This window comes from Cherax quadricarinatus, chromosome 95 (assembly GCF_038502225.1).
Source record: "Cherax quadricarinatus isolate ZL_2023a chromosome 95, ASM3850222v1, whole genome shotgun sequence".
NCBI lineage: Eukaryota > Metazoa > Arthropoda > Malacostraca > Decapoda > Parastacidae > Cherax > Cherax quadricarinatus.
This window is the reverse complement of record NC_091386.1, coordinates 3371699-3396566: the sequence shown is the minus strand read 5'-3', so window position 1 is coordinate 3396566 and position 24868 is coordinate 3371699. Positions and strand designations below refer to the sequence as shown.

At 44.0% G+C, this 24868-nt stretch overlaps 1 protein-coding gene across 5 annotated transcripts in view; it reads right to left on the bottom strand.

Moving 5' to 3' along the window:
- The window catches only part of LOC128703900 (zinc finger protein 433-like), a 118955-nt gene extending 94848 nt beyond the window's left edge, over positions 1-24107 (bottom strand). For 2 of the 5 annotated variants that reach the window (XM_070104886.1, XM_070104885.1), the window contains exon 1: positions 23967-24081. Coding sequence is in view for 1 of the 5 variants with exons in the window: in XM_070104883.1 (XP_069960984.1) it covers positions 23967-24006 (40 nt within the window). In the remaining 4 variants the exon portion in view is untranslated. Of the gene's footprint in view, positions 1-9722; positions 9911-23966 lie in introns of those variants that run through there. The other 3 variants (XM_070104883.1, XM_070104884.1, XM_070104887.1) reach the window with 3 other exon arrangements.
- Between the last annotated feature and the right edge of the window lie 761 nt (positions 24108-24868).

Below are 24868 nucleotides of genomic sequence, written 5' to 3'. Positions count from 1 at the left end.
CTAGTATACTCTACTTCCTAAACCCTTCACCCATGTAATAAACCACCAGAGCCATGCTCTAACTTCCTGGGTATGTAAACTCCCCGATGGTAGAGGTATGGCGGGGAGATAAGGGTATTTACGACGCACGTGCAGATAGGAGGGTTGGTAAGCCTGGATGCACTTGTTCGCTGAGAATGGCCTTAGGGTGACAGAGATGGCTGGAGGAGAGACCTTACATTACTCCTCTCTCCCTTGTTGACACTTACTCTCACTACCCTCACTACCCATCACCCTCCCATTACACACAACTACATCATAAAAACACCCATTCCCATCTTAGCAAACGTTTGAAGCCGGTAATGGGGGGGAGGAACGTTTGCCGGGGATGGGAGAGTCAGGTGGGAGATGGTTACCTAGCATTTGGCAGCAGCCCCGCGGGGTACTGGCATGGGGGGGCACGACGGGCATGGGAATCACCGCTACCTGATGATGCCCACAACCCAGGGTGGTGCCCCAGGCCCACCCACCACCTCCAGAAGGCGTCGCCCACCTCCAGGGCGCCCCCCCCCCTCATCTACACTTTATAATCAAAAAGCGCTAAACCACAAGGGCCATACAGCTCTGCACTTCAACATACAAGCACACAAAATTTAGCGTTCTAGCGAATATACACCTGTGTATATTTCCCAGTGTTTATACACTGATGTGATTTCTCACTTCATACACCGGTACACAGGTACATTAAGTACCTGTATCATACATAAGAACATAAGAACATAAGAACGAAGGAACACTGCAGAAGGCCTACTGGCCCATGCGAGGCAGGTCCAAGTCCCTACCGGCTTAAGCCAATGCACCCAACCTAGTCAGGTCAGGTCACATTGACTCAAGGGAGGAACACGGCAACCGACCCGTTAGCACAAGCTATCAGGTCTAACTCACACCCACCCACATCTACTCATGTATTTATCCAACCTATTTTTAAAGCTACACAACGTTCTGGCCTCTATAACGGTACTTGGGAGTTTGTTCCACTCATCCACAACTCTATTACCAAACCAGTACTTTCCTATATCCCTCCTGAATCTGAATTTTTCCAACTTAAAACCATTGCTGCGAGTCCTGTCTAGGCTAGATATTATCAGCACACTATTTACATCCCCTTTATTTATTCCTGTCTTCCACTTATAAACCTCAATCATATCCCCCCTAATTCTACGTCTTTCTAGAGAGTGCAGTTTCAGGGCCCTTAGTCTATCCTCATAGGGAAGGTTTCTGATACATGGAATCATCTTTGTCATCCTCCTTTGTACATTTTCCAGAGAATTTATATCCATTCTGTAATACGGTGACCAAAACTGTGCAGCATAATCTAAATGAGGCCTAACCAAGGATGTATAGAGTTGAAGAACAACCTGAGGACTCCTATTATTTATGCTTCTTGATATGAAGCCAAGGATTCTATTAGCTTTATTGCGAACACTTATGCACTGTTGTCTTGGTTTCAGATTACTGCTAACCAGAACTCCTAAATCTTTTTCGCAATCCGTAATATTAAGATCTACATTATTTAGTTTATATGTGGCATGGTTATTGTCCTGTCCAACATTTAGAACTTTGCATTTGTCTATATTAAACTGCATCTGCCACTTCTCCGACCACTGCATCAGTCTATTCAAATCTTCCTGGAGTGCTCGAATGTCCTCGTCAGAATGAATTCGACGGCCTATTTTGGTGTCATCGGCAAACTTGCCGATGTCGCTCTTTATGCCCTCATCTATGTCGTTTATGTAGATTGTGAACAGCAGGGGGCCCAACACTGACCCCTGTGGAACACCGCTCGTGACGCTTCCCCACTCTGATTTCTCCCCATTTATGCAAACTCTCTGCTGCCTATTTGTCAACCATGCCTCTATCCAGGAAAAAATTTCTCCTCCTATTCCATGTGCTTTAATTTTCCTCAATAGTCTCTGATGTGGGACCCTGTCAAAAGCCTTACTTAAGTACCTGTATCATACGTAGTATAAATTACCCAAAATGATACAAAATAAGTCACATATTTCCAGTGTGTATATATATATACACAGGTACATATTCCTGGTAATATACCGAGTGACTGGTTCTCTCTAGGCTGGAATACCGTCGTGTATTAACTGCCACCCCCCCCCCCTTGTTCATACACCATGAGAGTTCTGGACACTGGTTCTCTCTAGGCTGGAATACCGTCGTGTATTAACTGCCACCCCCCCCCTTGTTCATACACCATGAGAGTTCTGGACACTGGTTCTCTCTAGGCTGGAATACCGTCGTGTATTAACTGCCACCCCCCCCCCCTTGTTCATACACCATGAGAGTTCTGGACGCTGGTAGATCTTAATATTACGGATTGCGAAAAAGATTTAGGAGTTCTGGTTAGCAGTAATCTGAAACCAAGACAACAGTGCATAAGTGTTCGCAATAAAGCTAATAGAATCCTTGGCTTCATATCAAGAAGCATAAATAATAGGAGTCCTCAGGTTGTTCTTCAACTCTATACATCCTTGGTTAGGCCTCATTTAGATTATGCTGCACAGTTTTGGTCACCGTATTACAGAATGGATATAAATTCTCTGGAAAATGTACAAAGGAGGATGACAAAGATGATCCCATGTATCAGAAACCTTCCCTATGAGGATAGACTAAGGGCCCTGAAACTGCACTCTCTAGAAAGACGTAGAATTAGGGGGGATATGATTGAGGTTTATAAGTGGAAGACAGGAATAAATAAAGGGGATGTAAATAGTGTGCTGATAATATCTAGCCTAGACAGGACTCGCAGCAATGGTTTTAAGTTGGAAAAATTCAGATTCAGGAGGGATATAGGAAAGTACTGGTTTGGTAATAGAGTTGTGGATGAATGGAACAAACTCCCAAGTACCGTTATAGAGGCCAGAACGTTGTGTAGCTTTAAAAATAGGTTGGATAAATACATGAGTAGATGTGGGTGGGTGTGAGTTAGACCTGATAGCTTGTGCTAACGGGTCGGTTGCCGTGTTCCTCCCTTGAGTCAATGTGACCTGACCTGACTAGGTTGGGTGCATTGGCTTAAGCCGGTAGGGACTTGGACCTGCCTCGCATGGGCCAGTAGGCCTTCTGCAGTGTTCCTTCGTTCTTATGTTCTTATGTTCTTATGTTCTCTCTAGGCTGGAATACCGTCGTGTATTAACTGCCACCCCCCCCCTTGTTCATACACCATGAGAGTTCTGGACACTGGTTCTCTCTAGGCTGGAATACTGTCGTGTATTAACTGCCACCCCCCCCCCCTTGTTCATACACCAGGAGAGTTCTGGACCCTGGTTCTCTCTAGGCTGGAATACTGTCGTGTATTAACTGCCACCCCCCCCCCCCCCCCTTGTTCATACACCAGGAGAGTTCTGGACACTGGTTCTCTCTAGGCTGGAATACTGTCGTGTATTAACTGCCACCCCCCCCCTTGTTCATACACCAGGAGAGTTCTGGACGCTGGTTCTCTCTAGGCTGGAATACCGTCGTGTATTAACTGCCCCCCCCCCCTTGTTCATACACCAGGAGAGTTCTGGACACTGGTTCTCTCTAGGCTGGAATACTGTCGTGTATTAACTGCCACCCCCCCCCTTGTTCATACACCAGGAGAGTTCTGGACGCTGGTTCTCTCTAGGCTGGAATACTGCCTGTTCATTAACGGCTTCCTTCAAGAAATGAGAAATTGCTGAGCTGGAAAACGCAAAGTACTGGAAGGATTTGTCCCAAACCTACACACCGAAATCACTACAATGAACTCTGAGCATTGAGTACAGAGAACGCAAGCGTAGAGAGACCCCGACTCTTCAACACCAACCCTTCATGCATAATGGGGATTAAGAACATAAGAAAGGAGGAACACTGCAGGAGGCCTGTTGGCCCATACTAGGCAGGCCCTTTACAATTCATCCCACTAACAAAACATTTGCCCAACCCAATTTTCAATGCCACCCAAGAAATAAGCTCTGATGTGCAAGTCCCACTCAAATCCAACCCCTCCCACTCATGTACTTATCCAACCTAAATTTGAAACTACCCAAAGTCCTAGCCTCAATAACCCAACTAGGTAGACTGTTCCACTCATCAACTACCCTATTTCCAAACCAATACTTTCCTATGTCCTTTCTAAATCTAAACTTATCTAATTTAAATCCATTATTGCGGGTTCTCTCATGGAGAGATATCCTCAAGACCTTGTTAATATCCCCTTTATTAATACCTATCTTCCACTTATACACTTCGATCAGGTCTCCCCTCATTCTTCGTCTAACAAGTGAATGTAACTTAAGAGTCTTCAATCTTTCTTCATAAGGAAGATTTCTAATGCTATGTATTAATTTAGTCATCCTACGCTGAATGTTTTCTAACGAATTTATGTCCATTCTGTAATATGGAGACCAGAATTGAGCTGCATAATCTAGGTGAGGCCTTACTAATGATGTATAAAGCTGCAGTATGACCTCTGGACTTCTGTTGCTTACACTTCTTGATATAAATCCCAGTAATCTATTTGCCTTATTACGTACGCTTAGGCATTGCTGTCTTGGTTTAAGGCTGCTGCTTATCATAACCCCCAAGTCCCTTTCGCAATCTGTATGGCTAACTTCTACATTATTTAACTTATAAGTGCTAGGGTTATGGACACTCCCGAGCTTCAGAACCTTGCATTTATCTACATTGAACTGCATCTGCCACTTTTCTGACCAAGAGTAGAGTTTGTCTAAATCCTCCTGAAGTTCCCTAACATCTACGTTTGAATCAATTATCCTACCTATCTTCGTGTCATCGGCGAATTTGCTCATATCACTAGTAATTCCTTCATCAAGATCATTGATATATATTATAAACAACAACGGGCCCAAGACTGATCCCTGTGGAACGCCACTTGTTACTGATCCCCACTCGGATTTAACCCCATTTATGGACACTCTCTGCTTCCTGTCTGTGAGCCATGATTCGATTCACGAGAGCACCCTTCCCCCAATGCCATGAGCTGCTACTTTCTTCAACAGTCTTTGGTGCGGAACTCTATCAAATGCCTTACTAAAATCTAAGTAAATAATATCAAATTCTTTATCGTGGTCAACAGCCTCAAAAGCTTTACTGAAGAAAGTTAATAAATTAGTTAGACAAGACCGGCCTCTTGTGAATCCATGCTGAGTATCATTAATCAAGCTATGCTTATCGAGATGGCTTCTTATAATCTGAGCTATAATTGACTAGTAATTTGCCTACAATTGAGGTCAGGCTTATTGGGCGGTAATTTGACGGTAACGACTTGTCCCCTGTTTTAAAAATAGGAATTACATTAGCCATCTTCCACATATCAGACACTACACCTGTTTGAAGAGATAAATTAAAAATATTAGTTAATGGTTCACAGACTTCCATTTTGCATTCCTTAAGAACCCTTGAAAAAACCTCATCAGGACCCGGTGACTTATTTTGCTTCAGTCGGTCTATCTGCTTCATAACCATTTCACTAGTGACTGTGATGTTACATAATTTATCTTCTTCTGGCCCACTATAAAAATTAATTACCGGAATATTATTAGTGTCTTCCTGTGTAAAAACCGAGAGAAAATAATTATTTAAAATCGAGCACATTTCATTCTCTTTGTCAGTAAGATGCCCATAGTTATTTTTAAGGGGACCTATCTTATCTCTAACCTTTGTTCTATAGACCTGGAAAAAACTTTTTGGGTTAGTTTTAGAATCCCTAGCAACTTTAATTTCATAGTCCCTTTTAGCTTTTCTTATCCCCTTTTTAATGTCCCTCTTAATGTCAATATACTGATTCATAAGATGACCCTCGCCTCTTTTGATACGCCTATAAATTCCTTTCTTATGCCCTAGTAGATATTTCAGCCTATTATTCATCCATTTTGGGTCATTTCTATTTGATCTAATTTCCTTATAAGGGATAAACGTTCTTTGAGCAGCATGTATTGTGTTCAGAAAACTGTCATATTGATAGCTCTCTTCGTTACCCCAGTCAACAGATAAGTGTTCTCTAAGCCCATCGTAATCTGCTAAGCGAAAATCTGGGACTGTTACTGAGTTATCCCTACTATCATACTTCCATTCAATGCTAAATGTAATTGATTTGTGGTCGCTAGCACCCAGTTCCTCTGAAACTTCTAAATTATTAACAAGGGATTCGTTGTTTGCCATAACTAAGTCAAGCAGGTTATTTCCCCTTGTAGGTTCTGTCACAAACTGCTTCAAAAAACAATCCTGAACTACTTCTAAGAAGTCGTATGATTCTAAATTCCCAGTCAAGAAATTCCAATCAATATGACTAAAGTTAAAGTCTCCTAGAATTACTACATTATCGTGCCTTGTGGCCCTAACAATTTCCTCCCATAGTAGTCCCCCTTGGTCGCTATCTAAATTTGGGGGACGGTATATCACACCTAAAATTAATTTTTCATGCCCCTCTGAAAATTCTATCCAAACAGACTCTGTATGTGTTACTTCAGACTTAATACCCGTTTTTATGCAACAGTTCAAGCGATCTCGGACATTACCAACAAACTGGTAGCTGTCTTCAAGACGGAACTCGACATATTCCTGTCTACCTGAAGGATGTTTCTGGGAGTCAACGCTCCTGCGGCCGTCCTTGACTAGACCTCAAAACAATTCCTGATCAGCCGGGTTGTGGTGCATACGTTGGACTGAGGGCAGCGAGCACTAACAGCTTGATCGATCAGACCAGCAACCAGTCAGCCTGGTCTGGGACCGGGCCGCGGGGGCGGTGACCCCCAGAAAGGACTAAGTAAACCCCTGACCCATGTACTATACCACCAGAACTACACTGGGAAATATACCCCATGTATACACACGAGGTATATTTCCCAATGTTCATACACTGAATATAAGTCCCTCGATGTAAATAAATACTTACTTAAGCTCGTATTACGCTAAAATTTTCGAGGGGGACCTCATAATATACCACTAAATTTACTTGTATCCCAATTTCAGATATTTAGGTAACCTGTCTATCTGGAGGGTGTCTCGGGGGTCAACGCCCCCGCGGCCTAGTCCTTGACCAGGCCTCCCAGTGGATCAGGCAGTGTTCAACCTTGCTGTTACTGTTGGCCATATGCAAACATACAAACTACATCCCGGATGATCGGACAAACTTTAGGGATCTCTAGTTCCCTCTTGAAGACAGCTAGGGGTCTTGAAGACAGCCAGGGGTCTTGAAGCCAGCCAGGGGTCTTGAAGCCAGCCAGGGGTTTTGAAGACAGCCAGGGGTCTTGAAGACAGCCAGGGGTCTTGAAGACAGCCAGGGGTCTTGAAGACAGCCAGGGGTCTTGAAGACAGCCAGGGGTCTATTGGCAATTCTCCTTATGGATGGTGGGATGCCTTGGGGCCCCTGGCAGTGTCGTGGACCAGGCCGTGAGGGGCACTGATCCCCGGAATACCCTCCCAGTAAGTAGACTCATGACGTCCCTGCTTTACTCTGGGGGTTGTCACACGGGAATGATTCCCGTGTGCAGATTTGGGATCGGTTCCTCTAGATGTAGATTATGATGCATCTTTCTCTCCTGCGTTACAGGGAGTACAAGTTAAGGAACTTCAAACGTTCTCAGTGAAGGTTCTCTGTACATTCTCGTGATCTGCGACTTCGTCTGCCTTGAATGGGGTTGTTAGTGTACAGCAGTATTCCAGCCTAGAGAGAACTAGTAACTTAAATAGAATCACTGACTGATAGGTTCCTCAAGCCAGTTCCTGATTAGCCGGGCTGTGGTGCATATGTTGGTTTATGTGCTGCTGACACCAACAGCCTGGTCGATCAGGTCAACAAGAGGGAGGCCCGATCTGTGTCCACGCCTCGGAGGAAGGGGGCAGTGACCCCCGAAACTTTCCAAGTTACAGTTTTTGGACGACTTCGACTGGGCTACAGGTACCTGTGGATGTCACTTCTGGATGACTGACCCAGTTTACACCACCAGTTTACACCACCAGCTTACACCACCAGTTTACACCACCAGTTTACACCACCAGCTTACACCACCAGCTTACACCACCAGTTTACACTACCAGTTGATATAAACATAAGCTGTAAACTTTGCCAGAGGAACTATAATCACAGTTTCCATTATTATGTACCGAGTGCGATTAAATTTATCAACTCCAGGTAACTCAAACTTTCAAGAATTGTGAAAATATTTTGTCCACAGGAGAGCCAATTATACTGGATAAATGCCCTGACTTCGCCAATTTTAAGTGAGAAATACTTGCTGAACAAACAAATACTGAAGTCCAGTCCCTGAACTTATCGTGTACTGCTCGTTCTTTGATTAGCACCTACAGGGTGGATATGGGGAGCAGAAATCAGCGCGCGCACACACACACACACACACGAGCTGTGAATCGATCCTTGCAGCCACAATTAGGCAAGTACACAGACACAAACACGTGTGTGTGTGTGTGTGTGTGTGTGTGTAAGTAATGGAGAATTTCAGAAGAGTGGAGGAGCACCTAGAAAGGAACCGTCTCATACAAGTATGGGAAATCCTGTGTCAGAAACCAACTGGAGTTCTACAAAGTATCAGAAGACAGGTGAGACGGGGATGGATAGATGACGTTTTCTTGGTCTATAAGAAAGCCTTTGACAGTACCACACAAGAGACTGGTACAAACCCTAGAGGGGCGGGCAGGAATAACAGGAAAAGCACTGCGGTGAATCAGGGAATACCTGACAGGAAGGAAACAACGTGTGTTAGTACGTGATGAGATGTCAGAGTGGATGCATATGTCGAGAGGAGTTTCACAAGGGTCAGTCTTTAGGCCACTATTGTTTTATTTTGAATGTAAAGGACAGAACAGAGAAATAGAATCAGAGGTGTCCCTGTTCGCAGACGACGTGAATCTAATGAGAATTGAAGCTGACGAGGATCAGATAGGACTATAAAAGGGATCTGGATAGGCTGCAAGCCTAGTCTGACATAAACCATACCCCCGGCCGGGATTGAACCCGCGGTCATAGAGTCTCAAAACTCCAGCCCGTCGCGTTAGCCACTAGACCAGCTAGCCACAATAAGATTCATCCAACTAGGTATATTTCTACACCATAGGAAAGTTAGCACAGGCACCTCTGTGACCACAAATGCAAGTTTTTACAGACGAATCTCCAGCTAGCGTGGCCGTGAGTCTAGTCTGACATATGTCTCCTGGAGTTCAACCCCAGCAATTGCAAAGTCATGAAGCTTGAGGAAGGACAAAGAAGACTGCAGACGGAGTACATACTAGGAGGTCAAAGACTGCAAACCTAACTCAAGGAAAAAGATCTTGGGGTTAGCATCATACGGAGCATATCTTCTGAGATGCACATTAACCAAATAACTGCTGCAACATATGGGCGCATGGCAATATTACCCACTTACCCTCCTCCTCACTGAGAGGTCTAGGCGCAATAATATTATTTCTTAATACTCCTTTTCAAGGGGAATCATAAATCACAAATATAAATTCCAAGGCCTATTAATTGTTATTTCTTATAAATAAAATATCTTTTCTCTCGTATCTTACGAGTGCGATGTAATTTAGAGAAGTATATATATTACATTAAGGTAATTAGACCATTCACACTAACTAGTTTCAATATAATTAACGGGGTCTTCAGACCCCCTGGTGTTTAAGACAGTAATTCACAACAGGTCGTGAGATCCACGTATGTCCACTTAAATCACCTTGAACGTATTTATCTAAGAAATGAATCTCTGTTACAGCAGAGCTTCTGTGGTGTACCCTGGGTTGTAGACAAGCTACTACTGCCAGTCCTGGGGCAGGGGTGACCTGACCTAAGGTAGGTCAGGTCACCTCTGACCTACCTTAGGGTAGCTGAGGGAACTCAGGTTAACCAGACACTGGTTATTATGCAAGTGATTCACAACTCCCACTGTTACACCTAACAAATAATTTAACTATGTACCTTAATTTAACATGATTTCATTAGGTAACATTATACGAGGCACCAGATAATATTATATACTTACTTATTAATATAAATGTTGGTAATATATTAAGTAATATCGGCTTAAAGTAACGTGGTAGGTGGCCAGGAGTAACAATATATCTAAGGAGTCATTCACGACACTATACTGAGTATGCCAGGCTCATATTGGAGTACGCAGCACCAGTTTGGAACCCACACTTGGTCAACAACATCAAGAAATTAGAAAAAGTGCAAAGGTTTGCAACAAGACTAGTCCCGGAGCTAAGGGGTTATGTCCTACGAGGAGAGGTTTAAGGGGACTCAACGTGACGACACTGGAGGACAGGAGAGATAAGGGGGGGACATGTTGCAGAGATGGGACACAACTGGAAGCTGAAAACTGATGAATCACAGGAATGTTAGGAAGTATTTCTTCAGTCACAGAGTTGTCAGGAAGTGGAATAGTCTGGGTAGTGATGTAGTGGAGGCAGGAACCATACATAGCTTGAAGAAGATGTATGATAAAGCTCATGGAGCAAGGAAGGGAAAGGACCTAGTGGCGACCAGTGAAGAGGATGTGCCAGGAGCTATGACTCGACCCCAGGCGAGTGCAAGGACACACAATCACTTGGCCAGTGATTAAGTCACTGGTTGACAAAGCTTCTCCACGATACTAAACAATTGCAAATATTTATCAGGTTTGTATACTATCAATATTTAATGACGAGACTAAGATGGTCACAACTGCCTTATGTAGTAACTTAGACGTTAATTAAGATAGGGTAACCTATCCAAGTTAAACATTGTAACTAGAATTTAACACTGTACACACCTAACAAAGCCTAACACATTAAATTTCACATGTAACGTGAGTCTGACTTACGATATCTCCTTATATTAAGACACAGGTACACAAAAGTGCAATTATCATACATAGTAACATATGCTTAACGATTCCCAAACAAGATTTACCAAACGAGCCTGGCCCATGGCCGGGCTCAGAGCATAGAGAACCTCTCTAAACTCTTCAAAGGTATAACATTATCTCTTAGTCCACAGCAGGATTCGAACCCGAACACTCTGTATCTAAGTACACAGAACTTTGGCCACTCAGCCAGATCCCAGGGATGTGGCAGACTGGGGAACGTACTGTGTACTATCATACACAGATGCAGGTTCGAGTCCTCCTGTGGACACAATGTTCCTGGAGTTTACCTGGAGAGAGTTCCGGGGGTCAACGCCCCCGCGGCCCGGTCTGTGACCAGGCCTCCTGGTGGATCAGAGCCTTACAAATTGTTAAATCAGGTAATCTGTATGACCCCCTACGGGTTTAGCACTTCACCCATTAACGTCTGTCAGAGTTCCTTGATGTGGGCGAAAAGGGGGGTGGGGTTCTTGATTCCCACCCCATATAACCCATGAGATATTAGAGCTTTCCCGTTAATGTGGTACATCCGCGGGTATCACACAGCCCCCGGGGGGGGGACCAGGTTCGATCCAAGGCAGGAGAGGTCAGATCCAACACCCTCGATCAAGAGCCCCGCTCACCAGCATCAAGGACAGTTATTAAATGTCACAATTATTTATAAAAAATATTAAAATTAACTGAAAGATAACTACTACGTGTTACATTTTTGTTAATTATCACTAATTATCATACTATGTTAATTATCACACTATGTTAATTATCACACTATGTTAATTATCATACTATGTTAATTATCACACTATGTTAATTATCACACTAATTATCACACTATGTTAATTATCAGGCCTGGTCACAGACCGGGCCGCGGGGGCGTTGACCCCCGAAACTCTCTCCAGGTAAACTCCAGGTAACACTATGTTAATTATCACACTATGTTAATTATCACACTATGTTAATTATCACACTATGTTAATTATCACACTATGTTAATTATCACACTATGTTAATTATCACACTGATATGTTAATTATCACACTAATATGTTAGTTATCACTGATATGTTAGTTATCACACTGATATGTTAGTTATCACTGATATGTTAGTTATCACTGATATGTTAGTTATCACTGATATGTTAGTTATCACTGATATGTTAGTTATCACTGATATGTTATCACTGATATGTTATCACTGATATGTTAGTTATCACTGATATGTTAGTTATCACTGATATGTTATCACTGATATGTTAGTTATCACTGATATGTTAGTTATCACTGATATGTTATCACTGATATGTTAGTTATCACACTGATATGTTAGTTATCACTGATATGTTATCACTGATATGTTAGTTATCACACTGATATGTTAGTTATCACTGATATGTTAGTTATCACTGATATGTTAGTTATCACTGATATGTTAGTTATCACACTGATATGTTAGTTATCACTGATATGTTAGTTATCACTGATATGTTAGTTATCACACTGATATGTTAGTTATCACTGATATGTTAGTTATCACTGAAATGTTAGTTATCACTGATATGTTAGTTATCACACTGATATGTTAGTTATCACTGATATGTTAGTTATCACTGATATGTTAGTTATCACTGATATGTTAGTTATCACTGATATGTTAGTTATCACTGATATGTTAGTTATCACTGATAGGTTAATTATCACACTAATATGTTAGTTATCACTGATATGTTAGTTATCACACTGATATGTTAGTTATCACTGATATGTTAGTTATCACTGATATGTTAGTTATCACTGATATGTTATCACTGATATGTTAGTTATCACTGATATGTTAGTTATCACTGATATGTTATCACTGATATGTTAGTTATCACTGATATGTTAGTTATCACTGATATGTTATCACTGATATGTTAGTTATCACTGATATGTTAGTTATCACTGATATGTTATCACTGATATGTTAGTTATCACTGATATGTTAGTTATCACTGATATGTTATCACTGATATGTTAGTTATCACTGATATGTTATCACTGATATGTTAGTTATCACTGATATGTTATCACTGATATGTTAGTTATCACTGATATGTTATCACTGATATGTTAGTTATCACACTGATATGTTAGTTATCACACTGATATGTTAGTTATCACTGATATGTTAGTTATCACTGATATGTTAGTTATCACTGATATGTTAGTTATCACACTGATATGTTAGTTATCACTGATATGTTAGTTATCACTGAAATGTTAGTTATCACTGATATGTTAGTTATCACACTGATATGTTAGTTATCACTGATATGTTAGTTATCACTGATATGTTAGTTATCACTGATATGTTAGTTATCACTGATATGTTAGTTATCACTGATATGTTAGTTATCACACTGATATGTTAGTTATCACTGAAATGTTAGTTATCACTGATATGCTAGTTATCACTGATATGTTAGTTATCACACTGATATGTTAGTTATCACTGATATGTTAGTTATCACTGATATGTTAGTTATCACTGATATGTTAGTTATCACTGATATGTTAGTTATCACACTGATATGTTAGTTATCACTGATATGTTAGTTATCACTGATATGTTAGTTATCACTGATATGTCAGTTATCACACTGATATGTTAGTTATCACTGATATGTTAGTTATCACTGATATGTTAGTTATCACTGATATGTTAGTTATCACTGATATGTTAGTTATCACACTGATATGTTAGTTATCACTGATATGTTAGTTATCACTGATATGTCAGTTATCACACTGATATGTTAGTTATCACTGATATGTTAGTTATCACTGATATGTTAGTTATCACTGATATGTTAGTTATCACTGATATGTTAGTTATCACACTGATATGTTAGTTATCACTGATATGTTAGTTATCACACTATGTTAGTTATCACACTGATATGTTAGTTATCACTGATATGTTAGTTATCACTGATATGTTAGTTATCACACTGATATGTTAGTTATCACTGATATGTTAGTTATCACTGATATGTTAGTTATCACTGATATGTTAGTTATCACTGATATGTTAGTTATCACTGATATGTTAGTTATCACTGATATGTTAGTTATCACTGATATGTTATCACTGATATGTTAGTTATCACTGATATGTTAGTTATCACTGATATGTTATCACTGATATGTTAGTTATCACACTGATATGTTAGTTATCACTGATATGTTATCACTGATATGTTAGTTATCACTGATGTTAGTTATCACACTGATATGTTAGTTATCACTGATATGTTATCACTGATATGTTAGTTATCACTGATGTTAGTTATCACACTATGTTAGTTATCACTGATATGTTAGTTATCACACTGATATGTTAGTTATCACTGATATGTTATCACTGATATGTTAGTTATCACTGATGTTAGTTATCACACTGATATGTTAGTTATCACACTGATATGTTAGTTATCACTGATATGTTAGTTATCACTGATGTTAGTTATCACACTATGTTAGTTATCACACTGATATGTTAGTTATCACACTGACATGTTAGTTATCACTGATATGTTAGTTATCACTGATATGTTAGTTATCACACTATGTTAATTATCACACTGATATGCTAGTTATCACATAACAAAGTTTGATTGGGTCACAGGTTGACATTTATGAGATACAATTTATAAGATACAATTATTCAGTATTTATTTGGTTGTGGGTAAGTGATTTTTGAGAAGAGACTTGAATTTATAAACAGGTAGTGTTTCTTTTATATTCACAGGTAATGAATTCCAGATTTTAGGGCCTTTTATGTGCATTGAGTTTTTACATAGTGTGAGATGGACACGAGGAACATCAAAGAGTGATCTGTGTCTTGTGTTATGGTCATGTGTTCTGTTGAGGTTCGTAAGAAGTTTGAGGGGAGCGTTTATATCAGTGTTAAGTGTTCTATGTATGTAATAGGTGCAGTAATAAGTATGGATGTTTTGTTTTGTGAGTAGGTTTAGAGTTTTGAATATTGGTGGAGTGTGCTGCCTGTAGTGAGAATTTGTTATCATTCTGACTGCAGCCTTTTGTTGGGTAATTAATGGTCTGAGATGGTTTATTGTTGTTGAGTCCCAAGCACAAATTCCATAGGTGAGATAGGGGTAAATAAGTGAGTGATATAGGGCCAGGAGGGCTGACTGTGGAACATAGTACCGTATCTTCGATAGTATGCCTACGGTCTTGGAATTTTTTTTGGAAATTTGTTGTATATGTGTATGAAATTTGAGTCTATTATCAAGGTGGATTTCTAAGAATTTTCCCTCTGTGGATTTTGTGATAGGTGATCCGTTTATCATTATGTTAAGAGGGACATCTGTAGCTCTGTTACCAAACTGAATGAAGTAGGTTTTGTCAATGTTTAGTGTAAGTTTGTTAGTCCTCATCCAGGTAGATATTTTCTGTAATTCGGTATTTACAGTATTGGCTAGCGTGACTGGGCTCGGGTGAGAGAAGACGTATGTAGTGTCATCTGCAAATAGTGTGGGTTTGAGTAATTGCGAAGCATTTGGAAGGTCATTTATGTATAGGAGAAAGAGAAGAGGGCCAAGGACACTTCCCTGTGGGACACCAACTGTAATTGGTTGTGCAGAAGAGTTTGCCCCGTTTGTGTACACATATTGGCTTCTGTTACTGAGGTAAGACTTTAGGTAGTTGAGGGAGCGCCCTCTTATACCATACTGCGACAAATTTATATGGAGCAAGTCATGGTCAACTGTATCAAAAGCTTTACGTAAGTCTATGAAGATCCCCAGTGGGACTTCTTTTTTCTCTATTGCAGTGTATATGTGTTCTAGCATGTGTATAATAGCATCATTAGTATTTTTATTAGGCCTGAACCCAAATTGACAGGGGTTGAGTATGTTGTGGGAGATGAGGTAAGAATAGATTCGCTTATGAATTAATTTCTCGAAGTTTTTAGAGAGAGGGTGTAAGTTGGATATTGGCCTATAGTTATTCAAGTCTGTTTGGTCTCCTCCTTTATGGATCGGAGTGACCCTTGCTATTTTGAGAACTGTAGGCAAGGTAGAGGATTCTATGGATTTGTTAAAGAGTGTTGCAATGATTGGTGATATGTTAATTATCACACTGATATGTTAGTCATCACATTGATATGTTAATTATCACACTGATATGTTAGTTATCACACTGATATGTTACTTAACAGTTTTTGGGCAGCGGCCAAAAACCTCTCAATGGTCACTGCTGATATATTATACAGGGCATTTCTAGGTATATCAGGGCATTTTTGAGATATTTCTAGGCATGTCGGGGCATTTTTGAGACATTTCTAAGAGTGTCAGGGCATTTCTGGCACATTTCTAGAAATGTCAGGGCATGTCTGAGACATTTCAAGGAATGGCAGGGCATTTCTAGGAGTGTCAGGGCATTTTTGAGACATTTCTAGGCAATTCAGGGCATTTCTAGGCATACCAGGGCATTTCTAGACACGTCCGGGCATTCGTAGGCATGTCAGGGCATTTCTGAGACATTTCTAGGAATGTCAGGGCATTTTTGAGACATTTACAGGCATGTCAGGACATTTCTGAGACATTTACAGGCATGTCAGGGCATTTCTGAGAAATTTACAGGCATGTCAGGGCATTTCTGAGACATTTACAGGCATGTCAGGGCATTTCTGAGACATTTACAGGCATGTCAGGGTATTTCTCAGACATTTACAGGCATGTCAGGGCATTTCTCAGACATTTACAGGCATGTCAGGGCATTTTCGAGACATTTACAGGCATGTCAGGGTATTTCTGAGACATTTACAGGCATGTCAGGGCATTTCTGAGACATTTACAGGCATGTCAGGACATTTCTGAGACATTTACAGGCATGCCAGGGCATTTCTGAGACATTTACAGTCATGTCAGGGCATTTCTGAGACATTTACAGGCATGCCAGGGCATTTCTGAGACATTTACAGGCATGCCAGGGCATTTCTGAGACATTTACAGTCATGTCAGGGCATTTCTGAGACATTTACAGGCATGCCAGGGCATTTCTGAGACATGTACAGTCATGTCTGACCTACTGACACATTATCCCCCGGTTAAAAGGCACAAAACATCACTATAGATAAATGGTTCATAAAAACGACAAGTTGGTATATTAGATACATGTACAACACTTGTGTGTGTTTACTGAGGCAACGTTCCCACACACTGGCGTCGTCAGTCCATACAGAGAAGTATAGTGAAGATCACCAGGTTGAGGTGATCAGTCCCTCAGCCTGGAGGCCATGTTATCAGTCCCTCAGTCTGGAGGCCATGTTATCAGTCTCTCAGTCTGGAGGCCATGTTATCAGTCCCTCAGTCTGGAGGCCATGTTATCAGTCCCTCAGTCTGGAGGCCATGTTATCAGTCCCTCAGTCTGGAGGCCATGTTATCAGTCCCTCAGTCTGGAGGCCATGTTATCAGTCCCTCAGCCTGGAGGCCATGTTATCAGTCCCTCAGTCTGGAGGCCATGTTATCAGTCCCTCAGTCTGGAGGCCATGTTATCAGTCCCTCAGCCTGGAGGCCATGTTATCAGTCCCTCAGTCTGGAGGCCATGTTATCAGTCCCTCAGTCTGGAGGACATGTTATCAGTCCCTCAGTCTGGAGGCCATGTAATCAGTCCCTCAGTCTGGAGGCCATGTTATCAGTCCCTCAGTCTGGAGGCCATGTTATCAGTCCCTCAGTCTGGAGGCCATGTAATCAGTCCCTCAGTCTGGAAGCCATGTTATCAGTCCCTCAGTCTGGAGGCCATGTAATTAGTCCCTCAGTCTGGAGGCCATATTATCAGTCCCTCAGCCTGGAGGCCATATTATCAGTCCCTCAGCCTGGAGGCCATGTTATCAGTCCCTCAGTCTGGAGGCCATGTTATGAGTCCCTCAGCCTGGAGGCCATGTTATCAGTCCCTCAGCCTGGAGGCCATGTTATCAGTCCCTCAGTCTGGAGGCCATGTTATGAGTCCCTCAGCCTGGGGGCCATGTTATCAGTCCCTCAGTCTGGAGGCCATGTAATCAGTCCCTCAGTCTGGAGGCCATGTTATCAGTCCCTCAGCCTGGAGGCCATATTATCAGTCCCTCAGCCTGGAGGCCATGTTATCAGTCCCTCAGCCTGGAGGCCATGTTATCAGTCCCTCAGTCTGGAGGCCATGTAATCAGTCCCTCAGCCTGGAGGCCATGTTATCAGTCCCTCAGCCTGGAGGCCATGTTATCAGTCCCTCAGCCTGGAGGCCATGTTATCAGTCCCTCAGTCTGGAGGCCATGTTATCAGTTCCTCAGCCTGGGGGCCATGTTATCAGTCCCTCAGCCTGGAGGCCATGTTATCAGTTCCTCAGCCTGGAGGCCATGTTATCAATCCCTCAGCCTGGAGGCCATATTATCAGTCCCTCAGCCTGGAGGCCATGTTATCAGTCCCTCAGCCTGGAGGCCATGTAATCAGTCCCTCAGTCTGGAGGCCATGTAATCAGTCCCTCAGTATGGAGGCCATGTAATCAGTCCCTCAGTCTGGAGGCCATGTTATCAGTCCCTCAGCCTGGAGGCCATGTAATTAGTCCCTCAGTCTGGAGGCCATATTATCAGTCCCTCAGCCTGGAGGCCATGTTATCAGTCCCTCAGTCTGGAGGCCATGTAATCAGTCCCTCAGCCTGGAGGCCATGTTATCAGGGTCTCAGTCTGGAGGCCATGTTATCAGTCCCTCAGCCTGGAGGCCATGTTATCAGTCCCTCAGCCTGGAGGCCATGTTATCAGTCCCTCAGCCTGGAGGCCATGTTATCAGTCCCTCAGTCTGGAGGCCATGTAATCAGTCCCTCAGTGTGGAGGCCATGTTATCAGTCCCTCAGCCTGGAGGCCATGTTATCAGTCCCTCAGTCTGGAGGCCATGTAATCAGTCCCTCAGCCTGGAGGCCATGTAATCAGTCCCTCAGCCTGGAGGCCATGTTATCAGTCCCTCAGTCTGGAGGCCATGTAATCAGTCCCTCAGTCTGGAGGCCATGTAATCAGTCCCTCAGCTTGGAGGCCATGTTATCAGTCCCTCAGTCTGGAGGCCATGTAATCAGTCCCTCAGTCTGGAGGCCATGTAATCAGTCCATCAGCCTGAAGGCCATATAATCAGTCCCTCAGTCTGGAGGCCATATAATCAGTCCCTCAGCCTGGAGGCGATGTTATCAGTCCCTCAGTCTGGAGGCCATGTTATCAGTCCCTCAGCCTGGAGGCCATGTTATCAGTCCCTCAGCCTGGAGGCCATGTTATCAGTCCCTCAGCCTGGAGGCCATGTTATCAATCCCTCAGCCTGGAGGCCATGTTATCAGTCCCTCAGTCTGGAGGCCATGTAATCAGTCCCTCAGTCTGGAGGCCATGTAATCAGTCCCTCAGCTTGGAGGCCATGTTATCAGTCCCTCAGTCTGGAGGCCATGTAATCAGTCCCTCAGCCTGGAGGCCATGTTATCAGTCCCTCAGTCTGGAGGCCATGTAATCAGTCCCTCAGCCTGGAGGCCATGTTATCAGTCCCTCAGCCTGGAGGCCATGTTATCAGTCCCTCAGCCTGGAGGCCATGTTATCAGTCCCTCAGTCTGGAGGCCATGTTATCAGTTCCTCAGCCTGGGGGCCATGTTATCAGTCCCTCAGCCTGGAGGCCATGTTATCAGTTCCTCAGCCTGGAGGCCATGTTATCAATCCCTCAGCCTGGAGGCCATATTATCAGTCCCTCAGCCTGGAGGCCATGTTATCAGTCCCTCAGCCTGGAGGCCATGTAATCAGTCCCTCAGTCTGGAGGCCATGTAATCAGTCCCTCAGTATGGAGGCCATGTAATCAGTCCCTCAGTCTGGAGGCCATGTTATCAGTCCCTCAGCCTGGAGGCCATGTAATTAGTCCCTCAGTCTGGAGGCCATATTATCAGTCCCTCAGCCTGGAGGCCATGTTATCAGTCCCTCAGTCTGGAGGCCATGTAATCAGTCCCTCAGCCTGGAGGCCATGTTATCAGGGTCTCAGTCTGGAGGCCATGTTATCAGTCCCTCAGCCTGGAGGCCATGTTATCAGTCCCTCAGCCTGGAGGCCATGTTATGAGTCCCTCAGCCTGGAGGCCATGTTATCAGTCCCTCAGTCTGGAGGCCATGTAATCAGTCCCTCAGTGTGGAGGCCATGTTATCAGTCCCTCAGCCTGGAGGCCATGTTATCAGTCCCTCAGTCTGGAGGCCATGTAATCAGTCCCTCAGCCTGGAGGCCATGTAATCAGTCCCTCAGCCTGGAGGCCATGTTATCAGTCCCTCAGTCTGGAGGCCATGTAATCAGTCCCTCAGTCTGGAGGCCATGTAATCAGTCCCTCAGCTTGGAGGCCATGTTATCAGTCCCTCAGTCTGGAGGCCATGTAATCAGTCCCTCAGTCTGGAGGCCATGTAATCAGTCCCTCAGCTTGGAGGCCATGTTATCAGTCCCTCAGTCTGGAGGCCATGTAATCAGTCCCTCAGCCTGGAGGCGATGTAATCAGTCCCTCAGCCTGGAGGCCATGTTATCAGTCCCTCAGTCTGGAGGCCATGTAATCAGTCCATCAGCCTGAAGGCCATATAATCAGTCCCTCAGTCTGGAGGCCATATAATCAGTCCCTCAGCCTGGAGGCGATGTTATCAGTCCCTCAGTCTGGAGGCCATGTTATCAGTCCCTCAGCCTGGAGGCCATGTTATCAGTCCCTCAGCCTGGAGGCCATGTTATCAGTCCCTCAGCCTGGAGGCCATGTTATCAATCCCTCAGCCTGGAGGCCATGTTATCAGTCCCTCAGTCTGGAGGCCATGTAATCAGTCCCTCAGTCTGGAGGCCATGTAATCAGTCCCTCAGCTTGGAGGCCATGTTATCAGTCCCTCAGTCTGGAGGCCATGTAATCAGTCCCTCAGCCTGGAGGCCATGTTATCAGTCCCTCAGTCTGGAGGCCATGTAATCAGTCCCTCAGCCTGGAGGCGATGTAATCAGTCCCTCAGCCTGGAGGCCATGTTATCAGTCCCTCAGTCTGGAGGCCATGTAATCAGTCCATCAGCCTGTAGGCCATATAATCAGTCCCTCAGTCTGGAGGCCATGTAATCAGTCCCTCAGCCTGGAGGCGACGTTATCAGTCCCTCAGTCTGGAGGCCATGTTATCAGTCCCTCAGTCTGGAGGCCATGTAATCAGTCCATCAGCCTGTAGGCCATATAATCAGTCCCTCAGTCTGGAGGCCATGTAATCAGTCCCTCAGCCTGGAGGCGATGTTATCAGTCCCTCAGTCTGGAGGCCATGTTATCAGTCCCTCAGCCTGGAGGCCATGTTATCAGTCCCTCAGCCTGGAGGCCATGTTATCAGTTCCTCAGCCTGGAGGCCATGTTATCAGTCCCTCAGCCTGGAGGCCATGTTATCAGTCCCTCAGCCTGGAGGCCATGTAATCAGTCCCTCAGTCTGGAGGCCATGTAATCAGTCCCTCAGCTTGGAGGCCATGTTATCAGTCCCTCAGTCTGGAGGCCATGTAATCAGTCCCTCAGTCTGGAGGCCATGTAATCAGTCCTTCAGCCTGGAGGCCATGTTATCAGTCCCTCAGTCTGGAGGCCATGTAATCAGTCCCTCAGCCTGGAGGCGATGTAATCAGTCCCTCAGCCTGGAGGCCATGTTATCAGTCCCTCAGTCTGGAGGCCATGTAATCAGTCCATCAGCCTGAAGGCCATATAATCAGTCCCTCAGTCTGGAGGCCATATAATCAGTCCCTCAGCCTGGAGGCGATGTTATCAGTCCCTCAGTCTGGAGGCCATGTTATCAGTCCCTCAGCCTGGAGGCCATGTTATCAGTCCCTCAGCCTGGAGGCCATGTTATCAGTCCCTCAGCCTGGAGGCCATGTTATCAATCCCTCAGCCTGGAGGCCATGTTATCAGTCCCTCAGTCTGGAGGCCATGTAATCAGTCCCTCAGTCTGGAGGCCATGTAATCAGTCCCTCAGCTTGGAGGCCATGTTATCAGTCCCTCAGTCTGGAGGCCATGTAATCAGTCCCTCAGCCTGGAGGCCATGTTATCAGTCCCTCAGTCTGGAGGCCATGTAATCAGTCCCTCAGCCTGGAGGCGATGTAATCAGTTCCTCAGCCTGGAGGCCATGTTATCAGTCCCTCAGTCTGGAGGCCATGTAATCAGTCCATCAGCCTGTAGGCCATATAATCAGTCCCTCAGTCTGGAGGCCATGTAATCAGTCCCTCAGCCTGGAGGCGATGTTATCAGTCCCTCAGTCTGGAGGCCATGTTATCAGTCCCTCAGTCTGGAGGCCATGTAATCAGTCAATCAGCCTGTAGGCCATATAATCAGTCCCTCAGTCTGGAGGCCATGTAATCAGTCCCTCAGCCTGGAGGCGATGTTATCAGTCCCTCAGTCTGGAGGCCATGTAATCAGTCCCTCAGCCTGGAGGCCATGTTATCAGTCCCTCAGTCTGGAGGCCATGTAATCAGTCCCTCAGCCTGGAGGCGATGTAATCAGTCCCTCAGCCTGGAGGCCATGTTATCAGTCCCTCAGTCTGGAGGCCATGTAATCAGTCCATCAGCCTGTAGGCCATATAATCAGTCCCTCAGTCTGGAGGCCATGTAATCAGTCCCTCAGCCTGGAGGCGATGTTATCAGTCCCTCAGTCTGGAGGCCATGTTATCAGTCCCTCAGCCTGGAGGCCATGTTATCAGTCCCTCAGCCTGGAGGCCATGTTATCAGTTCCTCAGCCTGGAGGCCATGTTATCAGTCCCTCAGCCTGGAGGCCATGTTATCAGTCCCTCAGCCTGGAGGCCATGTTATCAGTCCCTCAGTCTGGAGGCCATGTTATCAGTCCCTCAGTCTGGAGGCCATGTTATCAGTCCCTCAGCCTGGAGGCCATGTTATCAGTCCCTCAGTCTGGAGGCCATGTTATCAGTCCCTCAGCCTGGAGGCCATGTTATCAGTCCCTCAGTCTTGAAAACACTGAGGGACTGATTACCTCAAACATTGAGGGACTGATTACCTTATTGAGGGACTGATTACCTCAAACATTGAGGGACTGATTACCTCAAACACTGAGGGACTGATTACCTCAAACACTGAGAGACTGATTACCTCAAACACTGAGGGACTGATTACCTCAAACACTGAGGGACTGATTACCTCAAACACTGAGGGACTGATTACCTCAAACATTGAGGGACTGATTACCTCAAACATTGAGGGACTGATTACCTCAAACATTGAGGGACTGATTACCTCAAACATTGAGGGACTGATTACCTCAAACATTGAGGGACTGATTACCTCAAACACTGAGGGACTGATTACCTCAAACATTGAGGGACTGATTACCTCAAACATTGAGGGACTGATTACCTCAAACATTGAGGGACTGATTACCTCAAACACTGAGGGACTGATTACCTCAAACACTGAGAGACTGATTACCTCAAACACTGAGGGACTGATTACCTCAAACACTGAGGGACTGATTACCTCAAACACTGAGGGACTGATTACCTCAAACATTGAGGGACTGATTACCTCAAACATTGAGGGACTGATTACCTCAAACATTGAGGGACTGATTACCTCAAACATTGAGGGACTGATTACCTCAAACATTGAGGGACTGATTACCTCAAACACTGAGGGACTGATTACCTCAAACATTGAGGGACTGATTACCTCAAACATTGAGGGACTGATTACCTCAAACACTGAGGGACTGATTACCTCAAACATTGAGGGACTGATTACCTCAAACACTGAGGGACTGATTACCTCAAACACTGAGGGACTGATTACCTCAAACATTGAGGGACTGATTACCTCATACACTAAGGGACTGATTACCTCAAACATTGAGGGACTGATTACCTCAAACTGTGGGACTGATTACCTCAAACACTGAGGGACTGATTACCTCAAACACCTTCCAATGTCCAGCACTCTACATATGACTGACGAATCCAGTACGTGACAAAACACCCCCCTCCCCCCCCCAAACTCACACACACAGGTGACTGACGAAGGTAACCAGAGGCGAGACAAGACAGTCACACTTACTCTTCAGATGGACGGGAAATTTCTGCTTCCTGCGCGACATTCCGGGAGAGAGGGAGAGAGAGAGGAGGGTGGGAGGAGCTATGGCACAACACACCCGCACGTCACCACATCCTGGCACCAAGTGTACTGATGGTGCACTTGTCCGCCTCCAGACCCACGCACCTCCACCTCGTGCCATTGTTGCTACATCTAACATCCTTACTTCATTATCTTGTTTCCTCTCTACTTCCCCTCTTTACCCGACCTCATTTTCTCTATGCTTATATATTTACCCCTTAAAACTGAATATTTCCCATAATATTATGATGATTTACTAAATTTAAGGATGTTATTTTTGTACATGTGGCACATGCTCTTGCACGTGTTTGTGAAGGCTGAGAGGTTCCAATAATATTATCCCATGCGGAGGAAACTACGCTCTAAATATCCTCTACGTAAATGACACGCAAATACTCTTTAAAATGAAAAATATCATTCAAATATTATCTACCATCTATAATTTGCATCGTTCATAAATATCACGATATAGTACTTAAAAGACTAATACAAATCACACACGCGATAATGCGCGTGAATTTAATTTTTTTTTTCACCCTAAACTCAATAATATTTACCCTGACACGGATAATATCCGCCATATTACTATATTATACCACTTTAAATTAATTAAATAAATATTATCCACCTTTTACACACTAGTTCGTTAGTTATCCGCAAACAAAATAAATTGGCGCAGTTTACCCTGTCTGGGACAGAAACTATTAGGTTCGTGGAAGCTCTTTTAAGAGCACCGTGAAAGCTCTTTTAAGAGCACCGTGAAAGCTCTTTTAAGAGCACCGTGAAAGCTCTTTTAAGAGCACCTTGAAAGCTCTTTTAAGAGCACCGTGAAAGCTCTTTTAAGA